The 22,388-nt window shown below is 34.7% G+C and overlaps 3 protein-coding genes across 3 annotated transcripts; all 3 read left to right on the forward strand.

Annotated features, from left to right (window-relative positions):
• Nucleotides 1–3,144: 3,144 nt before the first annotated feature.
• Nucleotides 3,145–7,929, forward strand: LOC107905929 (tRNA(His) guanylyltransferase 1). The gene is made up of 13 exons (XM_016832727.2): nt 3,145–3,952; nt 4,027–4,158; nt 4,242–4,286; nt 4,412–4,581; nt 4,687–4,775; nt 5,125–5,232; nt 5,664–5,920; nt 6,483–6,614; nt 6,698–6,742; nt 6,886–7,055; nt 7,160–7,245; nt 7,518–7,625; nt 7,720–7,929. The coding sequence occupies exons 1-13, from the start codon at nt 3,849–3,851 to the stop codon at nt 7,846–7,848; spliced, it is 1,575 nt and encodes a 524-aa protein (XP_016688216.1). The 5' UTR covers nt 3,145–3,848; the 3' UTR covers nt 7,849–7,929.
• Nucleotides 7,930–8,664: 735 nt separating this feature from the next.
• LOC107905928 (starch synthase 3, chloroplastic/amyloplastic) lies at nt 8,665–17,735 on the forward strand. Its single transcript, XM_016832726.2, has 16 exons — nt 8,665–9,148; nt 9,518–9,584; nt 9,681–11,012; nt 11,461–11,675; nt 12,127–12,397; nt 12,792–12,967; nt 13,340–13,447; nt 13,895–14,004; nt 14,106–14,211; nt 14,596–14,766; nt 15,372–15,500; nt 15,910–16,092; nt 16,399–16,530; nt 16,653–16,764; nt 17,057–17,180; nt 17,333–17,735. Exons 1-16 carry the CDS (start codon nt 9,029–9,031, stop codon nt 17,463–17,465), a joined length of 3,489 nt encoding a protein of 1,162 aa, XP_016688215.2. The 5' UTR covers nt 8,665–9,028; the 3' UTR covers nt 17,466–17,735.
• Nucleotides 17,736–18,072: 337 nt separating this feature from the next.
• On the forward strand, nt 18,073–20,518 carry LOC107905926 (uncharacterized). Its single transcript, XM_016832724.2, has 3 exons — nt 18,073–18,925; nt 19,129–19,332; nt 19,549–20,518. Exon 3 carries the CDS (start codon nt 19,555–19,557, stop codon nt 20,089–20,091), a length of 537 nt encoding a protein of 178 aa, XP_016688213.2. The 5' UTR covers nt 18,073–18,925; nt 19,129–19,332; nt 19,549–19,554; the 3' UTR covers nt 20,092–20,518.
• The last annotated feature ends 1,870 nt before the right edge of the window (nt 20,519–22,388 follow it).

Below are 22,388 nucleotides of genomic sequence, written 5' to 3' on the forward strand. Positions count from 1 at the left end.
GGTAGCTTCGGCTACATTTCAGTGGTAGCTTCGGCTACATATCAGTGTGGCACTTATGTGCTAATTCTCTACATATCTGTGTATATTCCGAGTGTTCAACGGGAAATTGACTAAGTGAAAATACATGAGATCATGTAACGATTAAGTGTAATTGAATAATGAATATATGTGTGGAATTGAATTGAATATTGACTTGAAAATGGAAAAGTGAATTTTGAATTGAATAGTGATTAAAAGTGAAAAAGTGAAATTATGAAAAAGTAGAATTAGCAACAAAACAGTTTTGGACAGTAACAATAGTGTGACTTTGAAAAATCACCAAAAATGGTGGAAATTGAATGAGAGAGTGAATAAGATATGAAATGAAATCTTAAGGAGTCTATTTTTACATAAAAGAAACAGAGAAAGCAAAAGAGTTGTACATTTTGAGATATTTTAATTTTAGCGAGGCAAGGTCGGATTGATTTCGGAATCCCCTGTTCTGACTTTGAAAAATAATTAAAAATTGTACAAAAATTATTATGAGTTATAATTTATATTCTTAGAATCATTAATGAGTTTATTTTCAAAGGGAACAAACTTAAATATCATCCGAGTTCTGTACAATGAGATAATTCATTTTTAGTGAAGAGAGGTCAGATATGTTGAGTAGTGAAAAAGGGGTGACTTTAAAGAATAAACTGTACTAATTGGCCAAGTCAAAAATTCTGAAAATTTTATGGTAAGAAGAAATGTGAGTATAGTTTCAAGGAAAATTAACGGATCTTAATTTGGAGCTCTGTAGCTTCAGATAAAAATAATTTAGTAACTCTGACTCAAATAGACAGCTTTGAATTTAAATATAAGTGAATAGTAAAATTATGTATAATGCTATTTAAGCATGTTTTATACATAAAGGATGTGGAATGGAGAGGAGGAGGAGGACAATAAAATGTATGAAAGAATTGTGTATAATGGTCATATGCCCGATTATAATCGGTAAATGTTAAATTGAATGGTAAATACGTATTGGTACTGAAGGAACTATTGCGATATTGAAAAGCAATTGATCAAATGTTTAAGAAATTTAGTCATGACATATATATATATATATATGATAATAATGATATATGGGTGATTATATCATTGAGTTGCATTGATTAATTCGGTCTATGTGATGGAAATGTCAAGAACATTTGTCTTTGATATGTGATGATCATGGTTTAAGCTCATATGGGAAAATAAAGTTTCATAGTATGAGAGTGTGGTATTGAAATAAATATATATTGGATTGAGAAATTGATTTGAATTGTGAACATGAAAGATTGTGAATTGAATAAAATGGAAATGGAGCTTTGAATTACATGAGTAAGTATCGGGTCTCGTAGGCCCTATTTGTTATGAATATAATATTTTGAGGATATGTTGTAAAGAATTATAAAAGCATGTTAAAAATTTGAAGAGTTTAAATTTGAATGAAATTTTGTAACTTGGTTTAATACGTTTACATGTGTAAGTGTTCTAGTAATGCCTCATACCCTATTCCGGAGTTGAATACGGGTAAGGGGTGTTACAAAACACATTTCTAACACACTATATATATTTGCATGAAGTTGGATTGAGTATTTTTAAGCAAAAAAATCTAACTCAACATTTTGACCGAAATAATTAAGGGAATTAATTATTTCAACCAACTAATGTATTATGTAGAAGAATCAAATTGTATCAAATTAAAGAATAGGTACTAAATTTTAAATTTAAACATAGTAAAGAGACCATAACCATTATTTGATCTAAATCAGTTAACAATTTATGCCTAACATAATCATTTGTCATTTGTTTTGATAGAAAATTTGTATTTTTATTTATAAAAAGAAATTATTAATTTCATTTAATAAGTGATTACATATTTATCAGAAATGATATATATGCGTTACAAATGATAAAAAATATGTTTAAATGAAATTTATTAATGTTTTATTATTGATATTAATTACTTTTGATACATGTTATTATTATTTAAAAAATTTTAAGAAGAATTCACCAAAAAATAATTTTAAGAAAAAAATAATGTAAAAAGATTTTCCAGGCGAAGCTGGGGAAAATATTTAAGTTAAGGAAAAAAAATGTGCAATCATTAATAAAAGCGTTTGCAACACAACTTATAAAATCATCACAAAGGTCATGGTGAAGCGAATTAGACTACTCCTTCAGACATTTATATCTCTCCTCTAAGGAAGTTTCTTATCCAGAAGACAACTTTTGGATAATATAATCATTATGCATGAAGTTAGTTCACTCCTTTAAGAAGATGGAAGGGAAGAAAGATCCCATGATCATCGAAAAATTTCATGACGGCAAATTCAAGTGAAGCTTTATTAGGTAAGTCTTATTTTTTTAAGTTTTTGAAGAGGTGAATCACTCTTACCAGACAATGAATCTTCACATTGTTCATTTCCATACTTCTCAATGGATCTAAGTTAGATCAACCACTTGAGTCTATATTATCACTTATTTTAAAAGAGATTTTCGTAGCTCCCATTTTGAGAACAATTATGTAATCTATCTAAATTCCTTTTATATAAAAAAAAAGGAAAAGAAAGAAAGAGTTGGTTGAAATGTACTTATTTAAATTTCATATTTAATCGTCATTATTCATTTTATTTTAATAAATGAAAATAAAATATGTATGCAATTATTAATTCATAACCATTTTAAATTTGATAATTTTTATTTGGGTTAAATCTCAAAAAAATATATAAATTTTGATAATGTTATATCAATAATTGTGTTAATAATTTATAAGAATTGGACTAAATCAAAATTTTATGTATAAATTTACACAAAACCAAAGTTCATATATACAATTACACATTAAATTATAATTCATGTATAGTTTTGAGATTTATCCCTTTTTATTTTAATTGTAACAAAAAAAACATATAACCAAATAAGTAATAAGATTTGATTAATTTTTATTTTAATCCGTATGCAGTATGATTAAGTTTGATTATCGTGCTGGATTTCACATCTTGTTGATTAAAAATAAAAAAATGAATTTAATCGACACAGTTATGTCTAACAATTCTATTACTTTTCATGAGGATGAGCGTTAGGGTAATGGTGTATTGGGTGTACCCGTTAGCTCAGGTTTGTCCTCCTTGATCGCTTTTGTTTGTATCTTCTCGGTTGTTAAAGGTTGCTATTTCGGCTAAAAGAAAAGAGATTAGCTTGATTTTAATGGGCTGAATTTTAGAAAAGTTTGAGTTGCTTCAAATAGATTGTTATGACGAGTGGGCTGATTTTAATAGGTTGCTATTTTGTTTGTATCTTTTACGCTAAAAGCTCCCTTTAATACCTTTTGGCGGCTGGACTTTGAATCATAGTTAGACCCAGAATTTTTAAAAAAGTCCGCCATCCCTTTGCTAATAAGCGTATCTGTCAGTGGTTCTTCGGATCGACCATAGATTCTCGGCTCCGTTGTTTGGCTTCCACTCCAGTTGACCTCTCTTGTTTCCACCTCCCTGTGAGAAGGTAGAGAGCAAAACCAACCCAGCAACTCACTATTAGCAAAGCATTTACTTTCTGCCAGGCTTGCTGAACTTCTTCTTGTGACTGACATGGCAAAAGTAATCCGTCGAACTCTCGCCGACAGAGGGCATCGTTAAAAGTATACGATCTTTTAATCCTGATAGGTTTCGCCGTCGACCATCTGATAGCCCTGTTCCTGACGAGCCCTTGAGGTAGAGGGGTTAAGATTCCTGAAATACTTAACACTTCGAAGGCTTGTCTTCTATTCTACAGCCTCTGAACATTGGACACCAAGTGCTTGATCATTTTCCGGTGAGAGAAGGCAGTAATTTCAGAGAATGGCAAATAGCAAATACGAATACGTTAAGTCATTCGAGGTTGAAGGCGAAGTAATGCCTCCCAATCTGATCGTCGTTCATATCGACAGGCGCGATTTTCGTAGGTAAATAAATTTACGTAAAGTAGACCCATTCATATTAACCCCTGATTTTTTTTTCTTCTTTTTATTTTTGGTAGATTTTCTGAAGTTCACGAGTTTGAGAAGCCGGATGACGAGAAAGCCTTAAATTTGATGAACCAATGTGCAATGGCTGTTTTAGAGGAGTATCCTGATATTGTCTTTTCTTATGGATATGGCGATGAGTACAGGTAATCGTATCTTTAGTTTGTTATTCATCTGTTATTTAGAACTTTATTTAGATGTCTTCTTTGATTTTATTTCTTTTGTCCAGTTTTGTTTTGAAGAAGACATCAAAATTCTACCAGAGGCGAAGCAGGTTTCTTTTATTTTTCCTATTCAGAATTTTCTCCAAGAATTCTTTACATGTTTAGGTGATGTTCATTTGTTTTTGAAAAATTGACTGAATTGTTGAGCCTTCTCAATTTGGCTATGAATGCGCAGCAAGATCTCCTCCGTTATTGTGTCATTCTTTACTTCTGTATATGTCACAAAATGGAAAGAATTCTTTCCCCTTAAGGAATTGAGGTACCCACCCTCATTTCTTTCACAAATTGTATGCTGTGCATCACTAGAGATTCTTCAAGCATATCTTGCATGGAGACAAAGAGATTGTAAGTGATGATATTCCACCTATAAAACTCCTATAAAAATGAAAACTTTTGCAATCAATATGCATCAGTTGGAATCTATTAAATGATTTTTGCGTGGTTTGGCAGGTCATGTTCAAAATCAGTATAATACTTGTTTCTGGGAGCTTGTGAAAAAAGGTGGAAAAACAGAAATGGAAGCACAAGAAATTTTAAAGGTCCTAAACTGCTAATGTATGAGTCTTCATGTATGTGTACCTTTGGGGTGTATAGGCCCCTATATGTTTTCACATTTTCCCTTTCTCTGCTATAAGCTCACTAGTTTATGGACAGTGCAGCTCTTGATATTAATTTCAATATTTCTATTTCTTTTTTCTTAAGGAAAAAAAAGTCTTTTCATGTATGTGTTGTTTCCTTCAGGACAGCTGTTGATACTTGATGTGTCCTTCTAATTGATCACCGGAGAACTGCTTAGTTGTAGACTCTCCTTCATAATCAGAGGTCCTTTTAGTTTTCAAATTATGTATGGTTGGATGTTCTTATGCTTTGTATCTGTTGACTCTGCAGTATGCTAAAGAACAAGATAGAAATGAACTTCTCCATCAACAGTTTGGTATTAACTACAATGGTACTCTTGCATTGTTTCGTCAAGGAACTTGTATTTTCAAGACTGAGGTACTGTTCTACACTTTTGTATAGAACATGGTCTAAGGTATTCTAAAAGCTCATTGTTTAGTCCTAAGTTATTTGGCCTTAATCAGAACGCCCTTACAGAGCATGTTCCAGTCTTATCTGAAAGGGGCATGCCTGGATGTGCAAAAAACCAAAGTACTTGTAGCTTTCGGTAGCATTTTGAGATATAGATCAACAAAATGATGCTATTAGCTTGGGACTGGCTTGAGATGTTATACCTCTTAAAACAAAACCTTACAGTATTGCTATGTCTTTTGTCTGAAATTCTGTATCAAGTTTTCTAGTGAAGAGCACCTTGGTATAGAGAACGTAAATTGACTTGGTCTGTCGTCTTTCTCCCCCCTATTCATTTTGTTCTTTGACATATCATATCTTTATTTGTCAACAAACGTTATCTTCTTTACTTTGTCGAGGTGGAAGATATTGTAAAGTACAATGAAGATGGAACGCCAGTGAAGAGGTTGCGGAGAAAGGCAGGTATTTTCCGCTCGGAAAATATAGCTGGGAGAAGATTTTGGAATGCACATGCAAGTCTTCTTAAAGAGCTGGGAAATTTCTCTGAGGATTGTTTCAAAACAAACCCTGATTACATCAGATCCTTTCTGTTTGAGAGCAAGCTGATGCCATCTACTTGGATTGTAATTAGAATAGATGGCTGCCATTTTCACAGGTAATACAAAACAGGTAAAGCTTTTTGTGTAGACCTGTGAATTGGAAGGGTTGGGCCTATTTGGTCGGGTCAATTAGGGTTTTAATTTTTTTGGGTTATTTCAGATTTGGGTCATTTTCGGTTCAAATCATTTCGAGCTTGGGGTTTTTCCGTTTTTGGGTCATTTTGGATTTTTCATTTGAGTTTATACTTGAATTTGGGTTGTTTCAGGTTTAAGTCATGCTGGGTTCGGGTCATTCTGGTTCAGGTTATTTTTGGGATTTGGGTTGGGCGGGTTGGTTTGTTGACTTTTTTGGTTAAACCAGGTCGGGTTGAGTTTGGATTGGGGGTCAGGTTTTTGGGTTCAGGTCACAGGTCTACTTTTCTACTTTTTAATTTCTTGATGCTGCATCTACTGAGTTATATGTTTCTTCCGTTGCTGTCAAACGATTTTACTTGAAAATGTTGAATTCTTTTGGAAAAGGAGGGATGTTGTGGCATATGATCTATTTGATGAACAAAAGTTTGTTTGATTTCGTGCCCGGGTGCTTTCAAAGTTAACCTTTTTCTGTGCTTTTGGTAGATTTGCTGATGTTCATGAATTCAATAAGCCTAATGATAAGCAGGCTCTGGGTCTTATGAATTTATGTGCGGAGGCTGTGTTAGAAGAGTTCCATGATATTGTTTTCTGTTATGGAGTTAGTGATGAGTACAGGTAACATGTTTGTTTATACGTTTGTTTACAAGTTTCTGTTTACCTGCTTAAGTAAATCATTTTAAGTTTGTTATTATTTTCAGCTTTGTTTTGAAGAAGGATTCTCAGCTCTATCAAAGGCGAGCTAGGTTTGTCAGTCTTCCATTTTTCTGAATTGTCAACTTCTGTGCATGATGCTTATGGACTACTACTCACGCCTTAATATCTTACCTTTAAATTTTCTTTTCTGACATGCCTTTCAACTAAATTTGGATAATATCATTTGTGGCAGCAAAATTGTTTCTGCCATTGTATCCTTTTTCTCTTCGATGTATGTAATGAAATGGAAAGATGTCTTCCGGAAGAAAGAGTTGAAGTACCCTCCATCTTTCGATGGACGAGCGGTTTGTTATCCATCAAATGAAATACTACAAGATTATCTGGCTTGGAGACAAGTTGATTGTGAGTCTCTTTAACGAAATTGTTTCTTCCCCTGGTAAAGTGTAGGGGTTGCTAGAGTAATACCACTTATCATAATCTGGCTTTTTTTACATTTTTGGATGTAGGTCATATCAATAATCAGTACAATACCTGTTTCTGGAGTCTTGTTAAGTCGGGAAAAAGCAAAAGCGAAGCTCAAAATTACCTGAAGGTCTCTTTTTGGTCACAATATGTTTATTCAGTTCTAGCTCACTTGTGCGGCAAGCTTGCATAGTAGTTTTCCACTCATTTAAATTCCGTCATATTTTGCTAAAGACTATTATTCAGTTTGTAACAGAGCGTCTGTTGAAATTTGTTTGCTGTAAAGGTGTTCATATATTTACAGTCACATAGAATGCTGTTTGTCATACATAAAATTATAATAGGATATGGTGGACAATGTCGTGTCCTTGGTATCTCAACCATCCCATTCTGCAATTGCAGGGCACTCAAGCACGTGAAAAAAATGAATTGTTGCTTAAAGAGTTTGGTATCAACTACAACACATTGCCACTGATGTTCCGGCAGGGCTCTTCCATTTTCCGTGTTAAGGTTGCTTCTCCACCATTTGTGTAGTGTTATTCCGAATATTTTACTGCATACATTTTACTGATGATATCTGGTTTTCTATTTGGTTTTTGTGCAGAAAGAAAACCCCACACTGCTAGAGAATGATGCTTCCTCTGTTGAGAAAACTGAAACTAAAATAGTTACAGAACATTGTAATATAATTGAGCAGAGCTTCTGGGAAGCACATCCAAGCATCTTGGATTAAAGGCTCCCAGATGCTCCATAGATTTTAAGGCTGTCTTGTTTTTCTTTACTTTTAAAAAGAAACCAATTGCCATTATTTTAATTTATCTCATTTATCTTATTTGTCATTAGAGGTTGGAAATAAGGAACATAAACTTTGGCAGAGACTCCAACCCATATTAATGATATACACACAAGCAATCACGTATAAAAGATGGGATAAACTCTGCCTTTTGCTTTGTTTTAAGCAATAACACGTTAATTTCTGCAGCTAAATAAGGAAAAAAAAGAAAAAAGGGTTTAATAAAGGTTAACATTCACATGTTGTTCTTGGGTTTGCTAAGTTTCTTTAAATTAAGTTGATAGTTTGGCAGATAAAAGAATTACTTTAATCTGACTAAAGGTTTTGGGAAATGATGATTATTACTAAATGTTCTTAGAAAATACTACTTATAATTCATATGAGATAAGTTACTTTCAGATTTCGAGTTTACTTTTCACGTCATTTTATTTTCATATATGGCGATATAAATTACTATAAGAGAAAAAAAATCTTCATAAAAGCTGGTTAAGAGCTTAATAAATGGTAACTTTGAAGAGCAAAGAAGACAGTCAACAATAGCAGTCAGACAATGGTGGAATAATGCTGAAAGATGCTCCCACGTGGCATCTTGCAATTTGAGGTGTAAATGCAGTGGCTGATTTTGATTCCACTCCATTGTATGGTTCGCCTACGTCTCATCCTAGTATCTCACCCTTACCCGAACCATGAGCAATTGAGTATGAGCCTCTCAAAAGCCTATTTAGTACTTCCAAAATGTTCACAGATCTTTATAACATGATTTGTCGTGGGCTACTCTTCTCTGCAACCAAACTTCTCAGAATAAACGTTTTAACTCATATCTCACCGTTGGATCAACTTATAATCCAAAACTAACGGTCACCGGTCCCTTAAAAGTTATTGATATCGTGGGTTGCAGAACATTTTAAAATTTGAGGGTTTTATGGCTGAGATTCTAGGACTCCACTCTCCCTGTTCCTGTCTAACTAAAAATTTTGGATTCTTATAATTATTTTAGGATGTGGATGTGATGATCAAATTCTTGAATGAATGAATCTACAGATCTTAGTAGAGCAGAAATCTTCCCCAGAAGCAAAAGCTTAAGTACAAATATCCTATTTTGTGTTCTGACAATTTACCCATGGATGTGTCTTTGCAATTGCAAAGACCGTTGAGATTCAAAGAGGTGCTTAACCACAGGACTGACTGCTTCAAAATCAGATCCTTTCTTGGTTCCTTGTCTTTTGCGGGAACTATACAGGTGAACTTTCTTTTTTCTTTTGATCTTGAGCACGAAGTTTGGGATTTTAGGTGTACCTGTTCGTTTTTTTGTTGTTGATTGTAATGATAGTGGAACTGAGTATTTTGTCTTCTCTGTTCTTTTTGTTCACTATGTCGGGAAATTGCATTTCTAATTTGTTTCATATATAAAAACCATGTTTTCCAATGTTTTCCTGAGTATTTTATTTTCAGTTTATTGTTTTCCGTAGAATTTCATTTCTTTTTCATAGTACTACTGGTTCTGGTAGTGTTATGTCTGTTTGTGGTATTTCTCTGAGTATATAATTTCAAGTGGAGCTGTATTGGGATCGCATTTGCCTATTATTCTAATTTTGGTTATTGTTTTCAGTTTACTCCATGGCGTTGTGAGTGTCTTCCCAGCAGAGTTTCGCTTAGAGTTACGGCTGGTGCAGCTGGTCAGTTTTTGCTAAGTGGTGTTATGGTTTTAAATTAACATTTTTGGTATTCAATCTTTGAATTTTTATTTTCCTGAAATATTGTGCTTTCTATAGATTTTTCAAAGAGGAGACAAAGAAGATTGTCTACCCGAAGCTCTAAAAGTTCGAAGGGTTTTGGCCGGAAAACAAAATTAGGAACAGGCAACCAGAAGAGGGATCTAAAGGATAATGGTGAGAATGAGGATTCAAACATTCCGACATTGAGTGAGTCTGAAGAGTCTAACCAGACAGAAATGGAATCAACAGTTGCTGTTGATGAAGAATCAACCATTGCACTTTATCAAAAGAATAAGGTAAATGAAAGTGAAAAGGAAGAGTTAAAAGAGGATGTACCATCAAAGACCAAAAGCTACCTGAATGCAGAAAACGGAAGTGCAAGGAAGGTTGTTGAAGATGTTCTGGGGTTACAGAAGAAAGAATTAAATTTGGAAAATGATACTGTGAGTACATCAAGAGATGCTGCAGCCTATGAAGGAAAGCATTTCACTGATTACGCTATTACTGAAGAGAAGCATTTGGCTGGTACAGAAACTGATGGAACTGTTACCGGAAAGGATGAGAAAACAATTGAAGATGCTTCGGCAAAATTGAAGTTGGAGATGGAAGAAAAATTGCGTAAACAGGAAATTGAGCGCCTTGCTGAGGGCAACTTCTTGAAGGGGAACAAAATTTTTGTTTATCCTCAGACAGTAAGACCAGATGAAGACATAGAAGTGTTCTTTAATAGGAGTTTCTCCACTTTAAATGATGAGAAAGATATTCTAATCATGGGAGCCTTCAATGATTGGCGATGGAGATCATTCACTATGAGGTTGAATAAGACTTATTTCAAAGGGGATTGGTGGTCTTGCCAGATTCATGTTCCAAAGGAAGCTTACAAGATGGATTTTGTGTTCTTTAATGGGCAGAATATCTATGACAATAACGACAAACAGGATTTTTGCATAATTGTGGAGGGTGGAATGGATGTGTTTGCATTTGAAGATTTCTTGCTTGAAGAGAAAAGAAGGGAACTAGAGAAACTTGCAAAAGAGCAGGCAGAAAAGGAAAGGCAAGAAGAAGAGCAAAGAAGAATAGAAGCGGAGAAGGCTGCAAGCGAAGCAGATAGAGCACAAGCAAAGGTGGAGACTGGAAAGAGGCGAGAAATATTGGAACAATTGATGAAACAGGCTCCGAGATCAGTTGATAACATTTGGTTCATAGAACCTAACGAATTCAAAGGGGCAGACAAGGTCAAGTTATATTATAACAAAACTTCAGGCCCTCTTGCTCATGCCAATGAGCTTTGGATTCATGGAGGACATAATAATTGGTGCAATGGATTAACAATTGTTGAAAAGTTTCTCAGGTCAGGTAGAGAGGGTGGGGATTGGTGGTATGCAGAAGGTATGTTTCACAATTTATTTTTTGTTCAATTTGTAGTTGTTACTTTTTGTGATATTAAAGGTGATATCCAATGAGTCCAAAATTTAGAATCTGCCAAAATTTTGATCTCAACATTTTCTATATTCTTTATTCTAGACACTTTTCCCAGTAATTGTAAAAAAATGTTTATCTAGACTTTTATGAATAAAGTGGCCGTGAGCATGCTCTTTATTACACGGGAGTTTTTGTTCGCATTAAATCAGATAATGTTTGCTCTTCTATTTTGGGTTTCTTTAATGTCTTTGATTTCGTTGGCTAGAGAACCATTTTGTTCCTTTTGAAATGTATTTGTTTTTTTGGTTACTCATTAGATTTGCTGCATATAGTTTATTGCGATCATACTTTATAATTAGAGGGTCATTTCTGTGGTGGTGTTTATCTTATGATCAAGATGGGGTTTTTTTTGCAGTTGTTGTACCTGGTCGTGCCCTTGTGTTAGACTGGGTATTTGCTGATGGACCACCTAAGGTTGCCACTATATATGATAACAACAATTATCAAGACTTCCATGCTGTTGTCCCGAAAAGCATTCCTGAAGAGATGTATTGGGTTGAGGAAGAACACCAGATATTTAGGAAGCTTCAAGCAGAGAGGAAACTAAGAGAGGAGGCCATTCGCGCCAAGGTTAGTTTCCATGAAACTATCTTCTGAATAATTACTGTCAACTTCAGCAGTGTAGTGCACAGTGAAGATTCAAATATCATTCTATTAAAGATGTAAATTTCATGGCAAGTTGCAGAAAGGTTAGGTTAGTCAAATTTGAAAACATTGCAGTGAAAGTAAGGTTTTTGTTCACTGACTATGATGGCAGAGACAGAGATCTGATTGCTTGGGTTGTTTACTGCTGGCTTCTTTTTTATGCTTTCTTTGTTTCTCTTATGACTAGAATGCTAATTTTGAACCATTCTCAGAATGCAAAGATTGCTGCTGGAAATGCATTTTCTGCATGTTCATTGACTGATATTAGTTTTGTTGTGTTCTAGATTTCAAGTATAAATAAAAGATAAAAGGTTTATTTATTCATTTATCTTGGTTGTATTTACTGATTTAATTTTCTTTTCTTCTCTTGTCATAGGCGGAAAAAACAGCACGTATGAAGGCTGAAATGAAGGAAAGAACATTGAAGAGATTTCTGCTTTCCCAAAAACATATAGTTTATACCGAGCCTCTTGATATTCATGCAGGAAGCACTGTTACAGTTTTTTACAATCCTGCTAACACAGTTCTTAATGGAAAACATGAAATATGGTTCAGATGTTCATTTAACTGTTGGACTCACCGTATGGGTCCTTTACCACCTCAGAGAATGTTGCCTGCAGATAATGGTTCGCATGTAAAAGCCACTGGTAATTTAAGTTAACTTTCAGTTATGGCTTTCTCTATTTAACCTGGAGACTAAAGTTTTTCTTTATCTTCACCACTGCACCTTGTTCTTGTCACAAGTGAAGTTAATGGTTTGTGTATGACTTCTAGTCATGACACTTCGTCCGTAAAAAAAGAATATAAATGTAAATTACATATCCAAATATCACATAAATAAGAACTTATTTTAAATTCAATGTATACCCAAGTTTTAGGCATATATGACTTTGTCTAATCCCTTTTGGTGACATAAGGCATTCTTTTTATTTTTTGCTTTTACTGTATTAAGTCTTTGTATTACTGTTACATTCTTGATTTGCCTGCACTTTGGGGGTTTCTATTTTTTGAAGTTAAGACTTACTTTATGTGTCTTTTCAGTCAAGGTTCCATTGGATGCATATATGATGGACTTTGTATTCTCTGAGCGGGAAGATGGTGGAATGTTTGACAACAAAGGCGGTATGGATTACCATATACCTGTTTTTGGAGGAATTGTGAAAGAGCCACCTATGCACATTGTGCATATTGCTGTTGAGATGGCCCCAATTGCAAAGGTAAATTTTGGACATTAAGGATGTTGACACTCTTAGAAACTTTTTCGATGCACTGATTTATCAAGGTTTTTCTAGATATTTTATTTTTGGTTTACAAATCCATTCAAATTCTTTCTCATAATGAAGAGAAAATTCTTTACGATGACATACCCAAGTGAAAAGTGTTCTGGAAATGAGACAATTAGCGGGAGAGGATGCTGCACCTCTTATACAAACGGGACACTGCAGATATCTGGGCTATTGACCTATTATAAGTCATATAACTGAATTTCATAGAGTTTTTCAATAAATGATTTTGGTGGAGTATTAATCTTCATTTTGTGGTCATATCTGTAGTAAAAGTCTCAGTTGCTTCCTTTTATAACATTGTAGGTTGGAGGCCTTGGCGATGTTGTTACGGGTCTCTCTCGTGCTGTTCAAGATTTAAACCACAATGTGAACATCATTCTTCCAAAGTATGACTGCTTGAACCTTAGCCATGTAAGCTTCATTTCTGTTGCTTTAGCAAGATTCCCCGCCTCAAATGATGGACATTTGTGGTTTTAATTCTTGCTTACTTGGCATTTTACTTGTAAGCTTGCATGTTGTGTTAGCAATTGCGCATCAGCTGGCTGACATTCATTTTTTCTTTAATAAGATATTTGTGGCATGCACCTTTCCTATTGGATTTTCTTGAAAACAAAAGTTCTAAACATGGCTTACCTACCATCCTCCCTTTATGCACCCTTGTCCTTATTTGGGCATTCATGATTAAAAAATTTGTGCATGCTACTTAAAAATGTTTTGTAATCATATAGACTGCTTCTCACTGTTATTCGTATCTTAATTATCAAAAACAGAAAAATAAAATCATTCATCACCTTTCATTTTTATCAAACTTTGTCTTTTAATAATTTCAGATCTTTCAATGGATGTTTTATGATACAGGTGAAGGACCTACATTACCAAAAAAGCTATTCTTGGGGTGGCACTGAAATTAAAGTTTGGTTTGGTAAAGTGGAAGGCCTTTCAGTTTATTTTCTGGAGCCACAAAATGGGTAATTTTGATAATCTATATGCACATTTGAGAATTAAAATGCTTCATTTTAATAAACAAATTACAATCATGAGAATGCTTTGGTGTGATCGCTGCCTGCAGATTTGTTTGGACTGGTTGTGTTTATGGTTGCAAAAATGATGCAGAGAGGTTTGGCTTCTTTTGTCATGCTGCTCTAGAATTTCTACACCAAGGTGGACTTCAGCCTGTAAGTTTAGATTCAAGTTATAGTTCTGTTAAAATTTTTTTTTTCGTACATTTGATAATTTAGGAAGGGGTGGGGATGCTCAGGTTTAACCCAAGCTGTAGTGCCACACAAGTTTCTTGCCACTAGGCCAAGATTTTGATGGCTCTCTGCTTAAATAGTTAAATGCACGTACTGGGCAGTATATCAAGTAAACCACCTACATGCCTGGCAGTCCCTTTTAGCAATTATCAAAACCCATATGTTTTGCTGTTCAGCTCTATAGGCCCTACAATTCATTCATAGAAGAGTATTATGGGTACACCACTCTCTTCAATGATTATCTTTTCTTGAATGCGTGGACAAATCCAAAGATAACCATATTTAGTTTTGCTTAACCTTCGGCAGGATATCATCCATTGCCATGACTGGTCTAGTGCCCCAGTTGCATGGCTATTTAAGGACCATTACATGCATTATGGTCTTAGCAAAACTCGGGTTGTCTTCACCATACATAACCTTGAATTTGGAGCACATTTCATCGGAAAGGCTATGGCATATGCAGACAAGGCTACAACTGTATGTACCCAAATTTCCTTATAGCTAATGTTGCTTACTTAATACAGTAGCTCTATACATGTATAGATCTTTTCCTACATATAGTGTATTTATGATCAATTGCTCATAGATATTATATTTTGGTTCATTTGGTTATCTACTTGCCTTTCATATATGTTTTAAGTTAAAAGGTATATAAAGTAAATGTTTTAAATTATATAATGTGGTCAATTTAGGACCATATCCTTGGGTTGGGGCACCACCATACCAGTAGGCATTAGCTCTCTCCATTTTCATTTGAAAAGATATAACTAACTGCTCAGTGGTTCAGAAATTTAATCATTTAAAAAAAAAAAAAAAGTTTCGTTGTGTTTACTTTCCTCTTTGAATTTGAACTCCTTTTTTGTAAACATGATTGAGTATAGTTCACTAGATACAGAATATAAGCAAGTGATACGTCTGTAATAACCCTTTTTCTGATGCTTCCAAACTATTCAAATTATATTTTTCTATTTTACATCATCCTAACATCATGCTACGGTATATAAGACAAGATATTTGGTGGTCTTTTATCTTTCATAGTTCCTATGATGATGTCTTAGTTGCTTCTTATTCATCTTATGCAGGTATCCCACACCTACTCAAAGGAGGTTGCTGGAAATCCTGCAGTAGCTCCTCATCTTCACAAGTTCCATGGAATATTAAATGGAATTGACTTAGATATTTGGGATCCGTACAATGATAAGTTCATTCCTGTGAGTAGATATACCTTTATTTAATAAATCCCGTATCTATGAGCTTGTCCCCAGGCCTTAAATGAGTAAAAGAAGGAACTGTTATGTATCTGTAGGCTTTTTGTTTTACTCGATTCATATTTGAATAGGCAAGAACCACAAGACCTTCCTCTTACTTCTTTTTCCTTTCGGAAATCCTGGCCTTTCTTTTTTTCATTTAAAGTTGTATTCTAGGAAAGTGATGATATGTTGCCTTGATGATTTGACAAGACTTGATAAATTTTGTTGATACGATATTCTAAATCAGATTTAGCAATTAATGCTCGTCAAGATAAAAGAGTGTCAATGGGCCTCTAGGGTATTCTTTTGATGCTGTTGTCCCTTTTTTGCTATTATTATTGTTCTTAATGTGTGATGCTTGTCGTTCCAGGTACCTTACACTTCAGAAAATGTTGTTGAAGGCAAACGAGCTGCCAAGGAAGCCTTGCAGCAAAGGCTTGGTTTGAAGAAATCTGATCATCCTTTGGTTGGAATCATTACTCGCTTAACTCACCAGAAAGGAATCCATCTTATCAAGCATGCAATTTGGAACACCTTAAAACGCAATGGACAGGTTCCCTGCCCCCCCCTTTCACCATCCCCTGTATGAATTCATATAGAATTAGACATTATTTGATCTGTATTGTCTGGACTTCTCAGTAGTGACATTGACGTGATATTCCCTAGAGCTTTCACTTGACCATTCTCTTTCTTGCATTCTTAATACGAATGTGCTTGTGTAATGCAGTTGGGAAATCATGTTGTCTGATATATTTGGAATGAATGTATAAACAAGGAAGTTTAGTGTCTATTGTCTTGGTTGTGTATTTCTGCTTAATTCATATTAATAAGTGCATGATGATGACATTCTTGGTGGCAGGTTGTATTGCTTGGCTCAGCTCCTGATCCTCGCATCCAAAATGATTTTGTGAATTTGGCCAATCAGCTGCATTCATCTCATTCGGATCAGGCTCGCCTTTGTTTGACCTATGATGAACCTCTTTCTCACTTGGTTTGCACTCTCAAAGTTTTTTTCGTTTATGATTATTCTCTAAGGAGCATACTTATATTTTGCCTTAGCAATATGATCCTAGCAGTTTTAATCTGTGTTCTTTTATTTGTCTATTTTTACAGATATATGCTGGTGCCTATTTCATTCTAGTTCCATCAATTTTTGAGCCTTGTGGACTGACGCAATTGACAGCAATGAGATATGGCTCCATACCTGTTGTTCGTAAAACAGGAGGTGTGTACTCTCCTTAAATCTGTAATTTTGATACCTCTAAACTATATTCTTCTACGTCTTTAATTACGAAGATGTGTAGATATGTGGATGATCTGTTACCGAGGATATGGAAGTGTGCAACGATGAATTACATACATCTAGATTTCTCTTATGTTTTGCAAATTGCATCTGATTTCATTGAATTTTTTGTTTGTCTCGGATGGAGAACTGAAGAATCTTACTTGGCCTCCGTTCTTACAAGTTAGATCTTCCTAAAGTGTATTGACATTGTGTCTCAATTACTTGTTTCAAGGACTTTATGATACTGTATTCGATGTTGACGATGATAAAGCTAGAGCTGAAGCACAAGGTCTTGAACCCAACGGATTTAACTTCGATGGAGCTGATGGTGCTGGAGTCGATTATGCCCTCAATAGGTGAGTTAATTTCTCAGCACCTTTGTAAGTGCATTTGTTCATCCATTCCTTCATTATCAATTAGTTTCCAGAGTTCCCCTAATCCACAATACTTGGTTCTAGGTTCTGAACGTATATGATTGATTCGATCTTCTGAATTGTTAATAATCTAGGGCTATCTCTGCTTGGTATGATGGTCGGGACTGGTTTAACTCATTGTGCAAGAGGGTGATGGAGCAAGACTGGTCTTGGAACCGGCCTGCGCTTGATTATATGGAGCTGTATCATGCGGCAAAGAAATACTAAAAGCCGATTAAGCAAAGATGCAAATCGTTACCATCTCCCATAGCCTGTACATTGTTTACTTATACCTTTTACTGCAATAGTTTTAGCGCTTAAAATCGTTCCTCCATTTTTGTGTATCATAAAGCAATTGGTTCTCTTCAAAATAAGGGAAAAAAAAGTAAAAAAGAGAACCAAACGTGTATCATTCTCGAGAGCTACAAATTCTTTTTGACTGCTGTTACTTCATCTCTATGAAATGATAAAATAACGTGAAAAAAAATTGTATGAAAACACAAATATGGTTGAAAAGTAATTGTTTATAATGTGCAAATTTGTGGTGATGATTAACAACAAAATGGATAAACAATTTTTCTTCCTTTAAATTTATAAAGCGATTAAACATATAATGGTACCAATTTTGGTATGTAAAATCCTGGACATTGATTAATACCCATCCAAGTTAGGTTGATCTATAAGCCAATTAGAGACAGAATTATCAGTCATTTGCATAAAATAACACTCAAAACTCTAAAACTAATATATATTACATGCATTCCTCTTCATACATATATTTAATACAATACAACTTTACACTCACATTTATACATACCCATTTAAACTGCCATATAGGTGCAATTCACGAATTAAAGCTATAGTAAACACTCTTTATCAATAGAACAAAACCACAGTCGCAGCATACTCTTGCCTTTTCTCCTCATTTTCGTAAGACTTGAACCATTTTTTCTTTGGTCATTGTCCAACATTATAGCTCCTGATTTAAGTTTAAGAAGATCCCTTCTTCACTCACCATATCCATATCCACATGCTGCTCAATTCCCTAAAACCCAGGAAGCATTGAAGAATGAAAGTAGCCATATTTTATTTAATGAGATAGAAAAAAGTTGAGTCACAGTTAAATTTATGATCATCAACAAAAACAAAGTCACCACGTATATCAATGCAACTATCGTCCAACCAGATGCTTTTACTCCTTTAAGCACCCTCTCCTAGAAACCAAAATTTTTTCTTCAAATTTCCATAACCTTCACACTTTACGTAGCTTTTATTAGTATTATCTCCCCCCCCCTTTTTTTAAGTCTGTGCTAAAGTCGAATCAGATGAGATGCTGCTGTGAGTTGAGGATAAGGTTTACGGAAATCAGTGAAGTTGGTCACTCAAATCCTTCTCTTCCACCTTTCCCAATCACAGGCCAGTCTTTTCAGTGATTTTCCAAATATATATGTGTATATAATCCACACTTGGTTTATATATAAACAATAAAAACCCCATATGAAGAGATCCCTTCACCCTCAAAACTGATAAAATTTCTATAGTGGGTAAATATGCTCTGATAAGCTTTGCTTCCTGGATTTTTTATTCAATGCCTCAATAATGAATACCCTCCCTCTTCTACCTTCTTTTCTGTGGGTGCCAACTGCCAATGCCAAATCCATCTTTGCAGAAACCATTGGGAATTGGTGGTAAGTTTATACAATAGTAGTAGCAACCTATTTGTTTTTTCCTCATATAATAATTTGTTTCTAAACTGTCGAATTTGATTCGATACAAGTAAAATGTGGGATTGGATAGACCATAAGGCATAAGAGTAGGAGAAAATGAGAAATGAAATGATCTCATTTACATCTATCTGTAGCTTGTCCTTTTCTTCCTCTGTTATTTGCAGGGTACTATTTTGAGGGTCTTGAAATCTGTGATCTTGTTTGGAAGTATTCACACAGAGTTGGGATAAAAAAAAGGGGTGTTTTCCACAGCTTCTCTTCTGTTCTCCTCCTGGTTGGTTTTTGGGGCTAAGCAAAGTTAACCCATTTCATTTGTGTGATGTATCTTTGAAAAGCTCTGCTTCTTTTTGGAGGGTATTGAAACAAAGGCAAGCTAGATTCCTGATATTATTCTCTTACTTTCTTTTTTTATTCCCAAGAAATAAACTCATGTTTATCTAGTTGCAAAACAACACAAAACATCATGAAATGAATAAATAAATGTTTTAATAAAATGTAAACATTTTCCCCCATCCCTTGTATTTATATCTCACTTTCAACACTCATACATCGTATCTTTTTCTCTTTGTTTATGGTAGAAACAGAAAGTCATGGCAGACTGGTATGGTACCATGAGGAATACCACTGATGGTTGCAGCATCAGGTCAACGAGAGATGAAGATTTCGATGAAGAAGAAATGTGGCGTTACGAGGAGGAGAAGGAAGATTCAGGTCCTGCACCAAGGAAACCTAGTGACTACTCTTCCACTGCATGGCGCCTCCCAAGCGCACCAAGGATGGTTCCAAGGGGTAGCCAGTACTCATCATCAGCAAAGCATGAAACCAAGATGGCTCAGCAATCATCGGCTCCACTCAACATCCCTGATTGGTCCAAGATATATGGCAGGCATGGAAGCTTGGATTCATCAAGGAACGGGACATGGGTCTATAATGGGGTTGATGGTTGTGGGGAGGATCATGATGATGATCATGATATGGTCCCTCCCCATGAATGGCTAGCTAAAAAGCTTGCAAGAAGTCAAATTTCTTCATTCTCAGTGTGTGAAGGGATTGGAAGGACACTTAAAGGCAGAGATCTAAGCAAAGTAAGGAATGCAGTTTTGACAAAAACAGGTTTCCTCGAGTAGTTCCAGTACTGTTAATGTCACGTCATTCATCAACAGTTCCACACCAAATCATCATATCTTCATTTTCATACTACAAATCCATTACCACCATCATGATGTTCTTCTGCTCCAACTTTCCATCTTTCTTTGGGTCCCATGTAACCTTTTTTGCTTTTTATCAACTTTTGATCGTATTATTATGGTGTAGCCATGTAATGAACTTGGAACTCGAAAACATGGTTTTTAAATCAAAGTCGGAGCTGCCTTTTTTGTATGATTTTAGAAAATAGTGAGAGAAAAAAAGAGGGGGGGGGGGCGGGGGAGGGAAAGAAACAACAACAAAAGGTGGCAAGCCTCCGAGACTTTTTGTCAGGTAGTGGAAAAGGGTTTATGTTCTGGATACAGTTGGACTGCACTTTTAGCAGTAAAGAGAGAATTGGTTAAAGCATATTTCAAATTTAATATCTTTTTATATCTTGCTCTTTTCTCCATCATTTAGCCATTTAGTAATAGTTAGTAAAACATTACATCTTTTGTTTATGTTGGTTAAAACACAAGACAGTGGACTCAGGCATCTCATTCTCATTAGTCTGTCCAAAATTTACCTGTTTCTTTATTTTCTTTACTAGCCACTGACCCCTGTACTTTCCTTTCTCGGCTTTATTTATATGTTCAATATTTTACTCCAAAAATTGGATGACCATGTATTTAGCACTGCCTAATAATTACAGCTAAAACTACAAACAGGGCATAGTAATGATTTCGACTTTTGATAATACCATACCTATGTTTCTTTGTACAAGATCAAAAGAAAACCCCAAGGCTTTACGTATATGAAACAGATGGATTCCATTGCATTGCATTGCATTGCATAGTTCCATTCCATCGGAATAATGGGCCACCCACTATACGAAAAAGGCTGAAGATAAGAATCGTCTAGGACTAGACTAGCTGCTCCTGATTGGACAGATTCTTGAATCTTTATCATATTCATATAGTATTAAGTATAGCTTAGCATCTACCTGTAGAACAGACTTGCAACTGCAATGTATCTCCACGCCTTGGGTTTTGGTTCTATGTTCTACCATTTTGCCGACACCCAATCCAATGAATTTCCCCCCTCAAAACTATTCTCCCACCGCCATCATTTCCACCTTTAAATTATCCAGACAATCTGTTGTAGGCTTGACATAATTTGTTTAGAGTGAAGTGAAGGAAATTTTATTTTTTAATATTTATTATATAATACACCTTTTTCAAATGAAACATTAATTTCAACATTTTATTCCTTATAAAAAACACTAAAATAATAAAGTAATTTATCTACATTTGTTTAAGGGACCACTCTACACATTCTAACAAGTGTCATAAACCGTAAGTAGTTCGCTCCACTACTTAAAAATGTTCACATTTGTAGGGAAAAAGGAAATTATATGAAAAATTTTATGCATGTTGAAATATGAGATAATCATCTTTTATATTTCTATGAAAAATTAAATATATATTTATGCAGGATACTTGCTAAAAATCAGATTATCTAACTTCCAACGTTTGTTTAGATTGCTATGTTGTGGCGTTTATGGTATCATAAGTTACAATTAAACCTTATCAAGGATAAGCATGTGTTGTGTTGTTAATTCATCATAACAAAGCATCTTTGTCAGAATGAAAGTTTTGACCACTTACAAAGGTGCCATGTCTATAGCTACTACCCCTTTTCTTTTATATTAGGAAAAAACTAGTCAAGAAATCTTGAGCATTCGAATAACAACAAAATTATTTCTCTATAATTTTATTTTTATGGTTATAAACTGATGCAGATTTGGATTTTAAAGTTTTTTCAAAAATAAATTGAACTATTATTTTAATCTTAAACTTAAAAAATAAACAACAAAGGACTCAAACCCCTAAATTTGGAGGTCTCCACCTATGAATGCATGTTCCATTGGTTCACCGGGGATCCTTCTATTTCACCAACTCTGATGGCAGCTTCAATAGCGGTGACATGAGTAAATTGTTGGGTTCCACCTGTGAGGTTGAGTTATTCTTCGCCTCCTTGTTACGATCAAAGTTGAACCTTCAGCATCAACTTCAAGGAAGCGTCCATTTAAGACCAACACCTAAAGCTTCGGATAAGACATCCACATACAACATCTTGATGGATAAATAAATAAAGTCCAGTTTTGAGTAACTTGGTGTTTGAGAAGTAATAGGAACAGTGGCAGACCCAGTAGCTGGCGGGTCACCGGTCCCTTAAAATAATTTTTTTATTTAAGTTATTTATTATTTATTAAAATTTAAATTAATAATGATAAAAT

Source organism: Gossypium hirsutum, chromosome D05 (genome assembly GCF_007990345.1).
Source record: "Gossypium hirsutum isolate 1008001.06 chromosome D05, Gossypium_hirsutum_v2.1, whole genome shotgun sequence".
Lineage (NCBI taxonomy): Eukaryota > Viridiplantae > Streptophyta > Magnoliopsida > Malvales > Malvaceae > Gossypium > Gossypium hirsutum.